General features: G+C 39.3%; 1 protein-coding gene across 1 annotated transcript in view; it reads right to left on the bottom strand.

Moving 5' to 3' along the window:
- Positions 1-12,817, bottom strand: part of SPOCK2 (SPARC (osteonectin), cwcv and kazal like domains proteoglycan 2) — a 121,152-nt gene extending 108,335 nt beyond the window's left edge. Inside the window, exon 1 of the mRNA XM_075216589.1 lies at positions 12,441-12,817. Within this exon, the coding sequence (XP_075072690.1) occupies positions 12,441-12,617 (177 nt within the window). The 5' untranslated portion in view covers positions 12,618-12,817. The remainder of the gene's footprint in view (positions 1-12,440) is intronic.
- Between the last annotated feature and the right edge of the window lie 258 nt (positions 12,818-13,075).

Here is a 13,075-nt window from a genome sequence, read left to right as displayed (position 1 = left end):
ATATTATAGAGACTGCAATTTAAAGCGGAACTTTTGCCCAATGCAGGAGATATCTCCATTATATCCTGCTTTAGGCTTTTCTTAAATTAACATTTTACTTAAAAATGCCTAAACCATGCTGTAAAAGCAGTATCTGCATAGTTTGGGCTTCATAAATAGACTCTTTAAATAATGTGTTCCATTATTATATTGTGGATACAAGTACCCCACTTGCCTTTATAGCAACATTACACTGCAAACTCTGCCCATTATGTTTTACTAGTAATCATAAAATTGTTGGAATATTGGGAAGAGGCAAATGTGCCTTAGCTAAGGGCAACTAAAATATAAGTCCAACCCTAGAATAAGTTTGATGAAAGAAATCATCATCATCATCATCATCATCATCATCATCATCAAGCCCCTCCCATGGCTTCTTTCTCACAAGAGAGTTTTACTTACTGGAAAATGTTCTTACTACTTTATAAATCAGTCCAATGTATAATTCTAAAACTGAATATTTTACAAGGAATTCCCATGCTGCTTCCATCTACACCACACAGCATCATGAGCCACAAAGTTGCAGTCAGTAATCTATTCACACATTCAGTTTCAACATTTTTAAACTCATTAGACCACAACTAGTTCCTGCAAATTCTTTTTCAAATGGAAATGGTAATATTCTGCTAATATTTTTTTATGGAGAGAGAATGGCAGGAAATCTTATTTGCATGTCTGCACAACAGGATCTAATCATTTGCAATTCAAACAGTAGAAGATTGTTACATAAATTGGAATAGGTCTCTGGGACCTTGGTTGAGATATTCAGGATTAACAGCTGCATAACTAACCTTAAAGGAACAGATTGAAAAAGTTGGATGTTTAAATTGTGCTTCATATAGAGATGCATTTGAGAACCATTATCTTCCTGCACCAGTTTACAGGAACCTCAGGCCACTACTATGTGTTATGTACTATGACTACCCCGGTCATTCCAATATCAAATTTTCAATCTCTGGCCTCCAACTAACAATGAGCTTGAAAATTAATCTCAAACATGATGAGAAGTCAGGGGAGAGCTGGCAACATTTAGCCCGGGGGACAAGACTCAACTCAGCAGCCTATTTTAAAGGAAAAAAATGCAGGCAGCCCAGCGACCTAGTCCAAGGTAGTCCACTATGGGACATGCCCAGGGGGCAGATTCCCCCTGTCCCACTGCCCAGCCAGCCCCTGTGAGAAGTGTTGCATTAGGTTTGCATGCATTTGAAAATATAGTCCACCAGCAAAAACATCCCAGAACAGAAGAAAGGGGCATACATTTAGTAATGACACTGCCCTGTCACATGTAGCCCTGTCCTCACTATCAATGACTTATGTGGCAGAGGCGTTAACCTGACCTATTTCATTCGAGATATATTTTCCTGCTTCTGCACTTAGCACTGACTTTCTAAATGAAATACCCCAGGATCAATTAACAAACTAATATAAAGCAAGCATTCTGTATCAGGTAACTGACTGCCTCTCACTAGTTCACCTCATTTATATCCTGAAATAATCTGTGCCACTGTGAACAGTCTGATGATCTGATTGGCTTTAAATTATCATGTCTATGTCTCCAGTAACTTCAGAAATGCAGAGACACAGGCCCCTATTTACCAATGTGAGGTGATAACACAGATATTTCACCACCACAGAAAATCTATTATTATCTATATTACAATTTACCATTAAATCATTCGCCAGAGAAGCAGAGTGATACTGTGCTGATTGTCAATACTGGCATACAGCGGTAAGAGAATTCTTACCGCTTCTCCAGCCAGTCTTGGGTCCATCTGCACATGCATAGTAGAACTGGAAGCCCAAAAAATTATGAAAAAAAATAATTATTTGAATATATGTTACTTAGGAAATAAAACATTTGTTTCCATATAACTACCCTCTATTATGACCATCATGAAGCAGTGGTAAAAGTGTCCTTGTTTAATAGGCTCCCATGTGTTCTGCATGGCGAAATTTTGCCTGAGAGGCCCGGTAAAAGATGGCCAGCAATACTCTGTGATAGTTATCACCAGCAGGGAGAACTTGATAGATATGGAGAAGCACTATCTCTGGTGAATACACCTGTTTTCTCCCGTTCATAAACAGAACCTACAGACATGTAGAAGGCTAATGACAAAAAAGTGCTCAGACCCAAGACAAATGCAGCTTTAACCTGTACCTTTGTATGTTGCTTACAAAGGCAGTAAAACTAATTAGACTGGCCGCAGTAGAGAAATCTTTGTGAGGTACAATAGAACACATGCAGCAGTTTTCATTTACAGGCTCCAGACCTGCATCTTATAGATGGATGAGAGTTTTATGTTTCATGGCCGCTAGTGGGACTTTCTGAGTGACAGTAAACTTTAAGAGAGTGTCACATGCAATTTGGCACAGAGAAATGATTTGAAGTCAAGATCTTAAGATCACCATCCGTGCAGATTAAATTATCCATCCCTGTGGTGGAAAGGACGCAACGGGACTCTATGTCAGCAAACAGCTGAGACCACTTGCTTAAGAATAAACTTAGACATGTTCAGGCATCAGCTAGCCTCAAACCAAAAGATTCTATTCGAAAACAATAGATCTGCAGACTAGTCTTGGGTCAAAATTACAAAAAATACATTACTCTGCCAGTTCCGTTTTTTGTTAGGGATCCATTATTTGGAAACAAAAATTACACCTGTATCATATAGTTTGTTTTGTTTATAATTTTCATCTCATAATAGCTTTTAGGTGAAAAAACTGTATAACAGAATATAAAATCATTAAGCCAATAATAATGATAATCTGGAAGTATCAGAAGTCTGAATTTTATGTTAGCAAACATTCTGATTTCTCATAGTACAAAGTATTGCAAAGTACTGCAGCTCATCCTACTATTTGGTGTCCATATGTTTGCAAATATGAAGTAGGAGGAGTTAGACCAACATGTAACCAGTCTGAGCATTTAAACCGGTGATGGGAAACTTCAAGAGCCGCATCTACAGCCCTCTAACCTTCAAAACGGCTGCAATTTACCCTTACACCCTAAAACTATCTCCACATGCCCTCAGACCCACACTTGCCACAAAATGCCCACACATGACACTCTGACCTCCCAGAGGCCCTGCATGCCCTCTATGCCCCCATTTACTCCAAAACCTCCACATGCCACGCAAACCCCCACATACCACTCAGACACCAACATCTCCCCCAACCATCCTTCACTTCTAATTAACTAAGAACCACTAATTAACAATTATCACTAATTAATACCAATTTTCCCAAAAAAGAGCGCTTACCTTTTCAATCAGTATCAGGAATCATGGGTGAAGGAAGGAGGGGAATCAAGTGGTGATGACTACACTGCACTGCACTCCTTCCTGCTCCTCTGACTTATTCAATAGCAGTCAGAGCGGGGGCATAAACCTGCAAAGCCTGCAAAGAGTTGGGGGCTACAGGTGAAAGCTCTCAGGGCTCCTAGCAGCCCAAGGGCCATCTGTTGTCCATCAATGATCTAAACATCAGCACTGAGTAAGGAAGCGAGAATGCTATCAAACTGAAGAGATATTACTAGGAGGTCAAACATTCCTCTATATAAAATAAACAAAACAAAGTTCATAAACACCAGTTTTTATCAAAGGTTTTCATATTTGTATGTAAGTATGTCCAAATGCTTTTTCCCTTTGACCGTCTAAAGTTTATTTAGCTCTACGTATGTATTTTCCTCTCTTTTAGAGGAATTTGTTTACAAATATATGTAAAATCTAATTTTTCACTGACCTTCCCAGGGCAGACAAAATAAAGGGTAATTGTACTGGAAAAATGTGCAATTACACATGCAGTACATTATAATATGTGGATTCATATTAGTGACTGTATTTCTTTCTAAGGAAAAAAAACACATCCATTTTGATCCATTCCCATGAAAGGCCATTTTGTTTCTCAAGAGGAAAGCATACCTCAAGGCTACATTTGAGGTGAAAAGCATGCAATTTAAATTCCTAATCAATTTACAACCTACACAGATTACCACACAACTACCCGGTAAATCCATAACCCATTATGTGAACACCAACTGAAAAGCTCTGCTGTTATAGAAATATAAAATCCATTGACCAGATAATGCATTTCTCTTTCCACGTTATTGACTAACCAACCCATTCAAGCTCTATGAACAAATTGCTGAAGTGTTCCTATATATTTTTAAACTCTGGTGCGCTAATGAAATATGCTGTGTAATAAAAGCACTGCTAGATTCTGCGGTGTCGAACATAAATGGATGGAATAACACACAGAAATTGTCACTAAGGGTGCCAATAAAAGAAGAGAAATCTGAGCAGCTTGTTCAGTGCTAGAAGTATAATGTCATCAAAAGCAACAGTTCTGATTTATTGAAAAAACAAAAAATAAATAAATAAACAAACAAGTCTAAACATTGTTTAAACTATAATGATACAATGCAGTTTATATCAACATTAATAAGAAGACATTCTAGGACAGGGAATTGAAGCATGAATTATAGTACCTAAAATACTAATAAGGTATGTTATCACACATATAGGATGATAGTGGTAATTTATTGCACATTCAACATCTGAACAATTGTTCATTGTCGTTGTGCTTCCAGCAGAAGTACCTTTGTGTGCTATGAGTATCATACCATAGGCAAACATACCCAAAAATATCTCTACTATGGCCACAGGCAGATCCACTATATGCATCTCCACTGAATGTATAAATAAGTTAATAATAAGTCAGTCATTTCATTTATGAATATGGTGATTCAAATAATGCTTTCCTGTACTCTACAGTTTCTGTAAGACAGCACAAGGCAATATTTACCACAAATAATATAAAATATTAGACATGGGTTGAAGGTCATGATATACTTGGAAGGAACAAGGTATTTTGTGTTGGAGACTTGGTACTTAACCTAACTAACCAATCACATGTCGCATTTTCCATCTCATATCCAATATCTGATCCAGATGCTCTACTCCTATCACTTTTCATGTTAAAGGATGTTGGTCCAACTCCATTATAATGTCAGCAGAAAGTCACATTTTTGGAAATAGGAAATATTTGTATTTATTGTGCATGGATTCATTAGTGTAAATATTGTATACTATGCTCTAATTGTGTTCAATGGTGGGAAGAGTCAAAGACCTGAATGTAGGAAGGTCCACAGGAAGGGACAGGAGTAAAGAAGTTTGGGCCTGTGGCTACTATTGCAAGAACCTATATAAGAAAGAAAGTTTTAGTAAATGAGTCTACATTCTAACCCACTGGATTACCTTCACAACCATTCAATCAGGCATAACGTGTCCTGAAGCCACATTTTCATGGAGATTCTGGCAGCCATGTGTCACATGACCAGTACCAAGCCATTAAATCTACATGCAGCTTACAGAATACATACCATGAACCTGTGCTTGAAGTTTTGAGAGTAAATAATGAATCTACTACATGAATTTCCAAGAGCCACATCGGCAGGATAGAAATTATATCAATACCAGTAATAGAAGCAGGACAGTAGGCCCTAAACCTTTTTCAAACTCATCTCTCAAGGAGAGGTGGACCTGGAAACAAATATTGTCAAGGGTCCCATAATCCTTACGGGTGTCTCTGCATGCAGGTATAGAAAAGGTAGCACCCCATGTTAGGGAGGGTCCTGTTCACATGACTGGAAAAGCGCTAGGTTCAGCCAGCAGAGGATGAGTTAACTAGGGAGCCCTTTTATTTGTATTGCATTTGGTGACACTGCTAGAACTGACAATCTTGTCTCCAGAAGGAAGTACTATCATGCACAAGAAAATCTGAGCCCAATTTGAATGACTCACAAATATTTTTATTTCAAGATGAAAAACTGGAGAGAGACAGACTGTGGATTTGCAAATACCAGAGCATAGGCAAACCGAGGGGGGATTCCTAGTGCCTGGAAACCCCCCTCCAAGCCTGGCGCACTGTATAACTGAGGTGGCTAGAACCTGCCCCTGCTTTACACCGCTCTGCTTGAAAAGGAAGAGCTGTGTGCACCTAACAGTAGTGCACGCAGCATTGCCCATGTATATTATAGGGATAGGAAGAGTTGGAGAGCAGCCAAGTACTGTCTACAATTATAGCCACGCCCCCATGCATGCGCTCACGCCCACTGGCGGCGTGGTGTGGAAACTCCCCTCTACAAATCCTGCGTTTGCCTCTGCAGAGCTCTGTGTTTAGGTGAAGCTTCACCCTGGGTAGGACATCCAGAAACAGTGTTGGTAAGACTTTGATACGGCAGATGCTTAGACTTGAATGTTACCGTGCTGACATACTACCACTTCCTCATTTCATCATGTTTTGTATCACTATTTGTTTGTCCAGCATGCAATCCTGTGGGAAGTGTTGATGCCACACAATATTTTCATACCTTTAGTGAACATTACATCAGAAAGAACCTAGCAGGCGAGTGCCATCTTGTGAGTTATCTCAAGAACCCCAGAGGTAAGGTGAGTACATAAGGCTTGCCCAACCGCTCACCAATCAGAGGCATGGAGAATTCTGAAAATGGGTGGAGTTGAGGCATGTATTTGGATGTAACCGACTGGACAGGATGCTGAAAGCAAAATTACTTAAAATAGACTACAGCAAGAGGGACAGAGTGTAGGGTGAACGACTGGGTACGCCAAACTCTACTAGTTGGGGTGGCTTAAGCTAAACATTCTCTGGAGATTGGAGATCTCAAGCAACTCTTAGGTATGTCATTAGTTCTATTCAAAAACGGGTTGTGCAAAGTCTATGCTGTGCTATTGTCCTTTTCTGAACTTTCTAGTTAACTTAGATATCATAAACGGACACATTGGGGAGTATTAAATTGTTTAGTTTCCCCGCGGCGTTAAAACTATTATTGGTATTATGGTAATAGTAAGCTGGATTTCAGCTAGCGACTCAGGGAGCTGCGAGCTGAAATCCAGGGAGTAAATTACCGTAATACCGGTATTTACGCACACTATTACCGTAATGATGGTAATAGTGTGCGTGCCGCGAGGTTTTTGGCTATAACGCCAACAATTGAATATGCCCCTTTGTATCCTGAAAAACGTATTTTCGCACATCTTCTATATAGATGTGGCATGCATCAAATTGTATTTTAATGCTGGGTAATGTTGCTGACCATGTGCATCCCTTTATGGCTACAGTCTACCCATCTTCTAGTGCCCACTTCCAGCAGGAAACGTGCCAGGTCACAAGGTAAACATCATTTTAAGCTGGTTCCATGAACATGACAATAAGTTCAGTGGACTCCAGTGGACTCCACAGTCACCAGATCCAGGGGCGCACGACCCCAAAAAAAAACAAACCCTGAGAGACAGCTGCATGCGCAGCAGCTCCGTTTCGGCAGCGCTGTCCTATACAGCACCGCCGCGGTTGCTTCTTTGACAGCGCCGCGGCTGCTGTATAGGACAGTGCCGCTATGTGGGCACTAAGTTAGCGCAGGGGGTGTTTCTGGAGACTCAGAAACCCCCCTGCCTGCGCCACTGAGATCCCAATCCAATTGCGCACCGTTGGGATGTGGTACGATATGATATTTGCAGCATGAGCTGCCTGTGCACCAGTTTTTGCTATATAAATGTCAGCTACTGGCGACCAAGACTTCTAGAACAAGGAATATCTGATGCTTTGATATGAATATCAAACTTAGTTATAACCTAGCTGAACATAATTCTCAGGTGACATAAACTACAATATGGAATATTCCAAGACATGGCAAAAATATGAAAGTTCTTATATCAAGATCATGCCAGGTGCCGCCTTTGTTGATTATATTCCAACAGTTACAGCTGTATGAAAAATGTAACTTACAACATGTGAAACGGAGGTCTTGCCTCAACAAAGAAACATAGCTCATTTTAATTTGATTTATAAATCACACACAAAACCTTTTTTCGTTGTTTGTTAAACAAATATGAAATACAAAGGTTTAGTGAGACAGTGACAGACAATGTGCTGGCTATATAGTAACGTTTGCTGCTTTTTTATACCTTGTGTCATTATGAAATATACTGCTTAATGGTGCAATTAAATTTGTTAAGTAGATCCAGTTGGAAATCTTGCACTGGAACCCATTCATCTTATGACTACATAGTTCTGAAAAGTGAATGCATTCAGATTACATTAACTAAGGGGATTGCTGACCAAGAAAAGGGTCTGCATAAACATTACAGTAAACAGTAACGCCTTTAGATTTATTATTGACTATTCTCTTAATTGTACAGCTCAATAAAGAAAGCAGGAGGCAATCTCCTTTATTATACAGAAGAATGTGTACAGATATACTGTAGGGAGGGGCTGGTCGGCTATACTGCAGTCCGGGATTTGCAGTAGGAAGGAACAGAAGGGCCAATTTATTGCCTTATTTAAACAACTGAAGACCCTCATACAATATGCAGAGGCTTTTTCACTAACGAGCATCTCCCAGTTCTGCTGATGTGTGGGAGTATCATTTGCAGCAATACTTCCCTGCAGCCCCATCCATGAAACTCATTTTATGGCTATACAAGTATTCTTATTTACAAAGCCAATAAACCAGGCATTATAAGTCATATCAATAGTTAACAGTGATAAACAGGGATAATTAACCCCTCCGAAAACAGGGCATCCAAAATAATATGTACAGGAACCGTGAACGCTAATTATTTAACACAAATCTATATTTATTCTGTACATATTTAATGTTGGCATAGGGGCTGCATTAGCATGATCAGCAATCCGCAGCAGGCCCCAATGATTTTTTACTCTCCTCTTGCTTCCTATCTTATTTTCATCCACACATCAAGCTAAGAAATGATGATAAACAATGTAATATTATAATGATATGTGATGATGCGGCGCCAGCTGTTTAGACTGAAATCTAATGTCTCCTGAGAGTATATGCCAGCATTATATATTCAGAAAGGCTGTCAATAAAAAGAAGAAGAAAAAAATCTATCTTAAAGATCCCTGCTAGCTATGTATTCACACTTCCCGGTGATATACCCCTTCTCCCCCTATAAAGAAGGCAATCATGGAACAGTTATAACACAATTGAATAACACACCGGGCAAAAGGGGTGGACACAGTATTCAATTTATTTCTGTAAAGGTTTGTAGGAGGCATATGCTGGGGAATTGTTTCATATTCAACCTGCTGTTTGACCTCTTTCAGATTCCTCTACTAACAAACCTGCTTCTTTTCCTGTTCACTCATTAGGGATGTTTACAGAATGGAGTGTTGGTTATACTCATTAACCCCTCTACACAGAAGGAGGTCAGCAGTGCTCCGCAAAGCATTTTTAGCAACATTCTTTGATGGTAAACGTGTTATTTCAATACTCATTGTACATTTTCACTTTGCTATGTAATATCAGACAATGTAATATCTTTCCTAAAATTGGGAAAAGCCCTATAAGTGCCTCCTAATTAAATTACTTTACATATCCTGGAATGCTGGAGTTCCTGCACCCCTGCTCCAGAGACATCTACAAACGGGAGTGCCTTCCTGGTATTGAGTTTTATATATATATACACACACACGTGTTCTTATGACATTTTATATCAAAATACTATGTGTTGAAATGAAACTGTACATTTTAACTTGGCTCCATTTAAATCCAATTCACTGCTACTTGTGGTGTGCAGTGAACTGATACATTTTATCTTAGAAAATCACCCATCCCGAAACTGTTCATATAATACAGGAATTGCCTGAGATATCATAGCCAACTGGTCTCCTGACCTGCTTAATGCCCTCCCCTTTTATGACATAGAAGTTCACTTTCTAGGGCTGCAATCTCTCCACACCCAGTGTAACAGAGCTCATTCTTTAGCTATTGTCCCTCACTTTCCTATTGCTGCATCATGGGTATCCATGTCATTGTGTCTACACCGTACACCAGACCCTACTTTCCCTTTCTGTCCCACTATCATATCTCTGTCCTTAGCCCTGCACCATGAGCAATCTTACCTACGTTGTCACATATTTGCAGTTTAATACAAATCTAATTCAAAGTAGATATTAGTACTTCATAACGTTCATCAACACTCATATACATACAGTACATGTATCATGCTTTTATGATAGCACTAACTAAACAGGGATGCATAGTCCAACAATAAATACATCTTAATGCATACCATTAAATCACTATGAAGCTTTTCCCATTTATTTTTTTTATACTGTAGGACTATAAACCCCAACTTATTTTTTTTAGCTGTCTTTAGGCTACACCACCTACTACTGCCTGTAGATGAATGGAGTATATTAGGTAGTCACCCAGGACACTATTCTATAAATTGTAATGTATTCATACTTCAGTCCCTCCCAAAATACACACATATGTTATGCCACACTCACACACACATTATACTACACACACACACACACACACACACACACACACACACACATTATACTACACTCTCACACACATTATACTACACACACACACATTATACTACACTCACACACACATTATACTACACACACACACACACATTATACTACACTCTCACACACATTATACTACACACACACACATTATACTACACTCACACACACATTATACTACACACACACACATTATACTACACTCACACACACATTATACTACACACACACACATTATACTACACACACACACACACACACACATTATACTACACACACACATTATACTACACTCACACACACATTGTACTACATACACATACATTATACCATTGTACCATTATTTTACTTCCTCTTCGTCAGCACTGGCTTATTCCTTTTCAGTCTGCTATAGGAAGCCTAAACATCAAAGCTTACAAACCACTATCAATACATCAGATTTTGCTTGATGTTGACAACACCCATTACACCACAAGATGATATTTTCGACGCAATCCTTTACCTCAATCAACCTATTTGTTATTTGATTTTAAACATTCCGTGCACAATGTGTGCCTTTTTCTGCTACAAATGGCACTTCCACTTTTATTTCTCTATCTAGTTTGAGAACCCGGAGTTATACTTTGTCCCAAAATAAAATAATTAACAGACTGCATATTTTAATATTTCTATTTTCAGCAGTTATCTGTCCAGACAATGACATAAAAATATAAAAATGCCACATGATAATAAAATTCAGTTATTTCTATACTTTATTCTAATCCTATGTCCATTCACATGTCCCCTCAATCTAATGCTACTAATAGACCAATCTTTCTTTAAAGTCTTTATTTATGGTTTATGTATATTATCTCTGCACACCCCAGCCACCTCTTCCAAATATAACAATTACCTATCAGTGTAACCCAAAGCTTACCTGTATACACATATAATATTATCTTCCACATACTCTAGCGCTCCACTTATATCTGTACATCCGCCTCTCTGCTGACCACCATTATCTCTAGCAAGCATTTCAGCCTAATAAACTCCAATGTCCACAGCCCAACATCACAGCCTTACACCGCAGTCTTCTGTTCTGAACCAATATATTGTAGCTCATTAGAATGTATATGACCATCTATACTGTACCTCTATACATTCTATACATCAGCACTATACAGGGCTGCTATGAATTCTATACATCAGCACTATACTGTACCTCTATAAATCCTATACATCAGTATTATACTGTACCTCTATAAATTCTATACATCAGCACTATACTGTACCTCTATAAATTCTATACATCAGCACTATACTATATCTCTATAAATCCTATACATCAGCACTATACTGTACCTCTGTAAATCCTATACATCAGTACTATACTGTACCTCTATACATCAGCACTATACTGTACCTCTATAAATTCTATCTATGTGCTACAGTACTTTCTAATAACACAAAATGTTACAATGACACAATTCTAGAGAAGGATGAAGAGGTATTTCATAGATAGGGAGTACTATAGAAATGTCCTCTACATAATCTTACAGTCTCCCAACATTGTACCTCTTACCTAGAAGTCTTCCTTCATCCATCATTATTAAACCTCTTTGTTTTCTGCATAGTACAGTCTACAATAACATATTTTGCATCAATCTTAAAACTAATCTCATTCAGGCTTTTATCCCTGCATTGTTTCCCACTTACCTAATTTCCCTTTTCATTCTACCCAGCATGACATCTATATATTATATTTGCACTCCCCATACTGTTACATTCTCTATTCACCCATGTACCTAGATTCTCTTACTAGTATGGTAACCACACATTTACAATACACTACACTAAAGCACAGTTCCTGTCATTATCCATAGTACTGTACCGCGTATTTTCACTATACAGTGGACCCTATGGAATGAACCCCTGTATGATCAATGTACATAGTAGTCACCCTTGCACCACCTATGCTCTCCATTATTTATACCTCTATTTAACCTGCCCCCTCCACCCAAAATAACCCCCACCTTTTCGGCACAGCCAGTACTCACGTCTCTGAAGCGGTTCCAGTGCTTGATCTTGCCGCTGTATTGGTTGATGGAGGACAGCCATTGCTCATCCTCCATAAAATTGCCGGTGTTCTCCACCTCTTTTCCGTCTCCCTGCGTCCAGGCGATGGGGAGCAGCAGGGGCAGGAGGAAGAGGCAGGTGCCTGCCGGGTTTCTCATCCTGGCTGCGGGTGTAGGTGCAGGGCAAGATGAAAGCAGAGCCTTGGTCCTGAGCTGACCGTGCTTTTCGTGAGCCGGGATGGAGGGTGGATGGGGGGGATCTTGGCTGAGACTTGCTGCTGAGCTGCCTTGTAGAGAGACCCAGAGCAGGCAGCAGTCACACAGACTGGAGAGACACACAGGCTGGAGGGGGCAGAGCAGAGAGCCTGCGCCACAGCATTGGAGGAAGGAGGGGGTTTCTGGCACCGCACCTGCTCTAACATGACAGGATGTGAGAGAAAAGGTGCTTTACAGTGTTGTAATAACACCAGCCACAAATCAACACCTCATTATTGCCTTTATAATGTGCAGATACACAGATCACTACGTTATGTAGCATAACCTGAAGTTATACTTTCACTTTGTCATATTAATATTACCTTACATTATCAGTGCCTGGTGTGTATTGTGTATTATTT

Source organism: Mixophyes fleayi, chromosome 6, assembly GCF_038048845.1.
Source record: "Mixophyes fleayi isolate aMixFle1 chromosome 6, aMixFle1.hap1, whole genome shotgun sequence".
NCBI classification, from domain to species: Eukaryota; Metazoa; Chordata; class Amphibia; order Anura; family Limnodynastidae; genus Mixophyes; species Mixophyes fleayi.
Note: the sequence above shows the minus strand (reverse complement) of the source record. Positions and strands in the feature narration are given on the sequence as shown.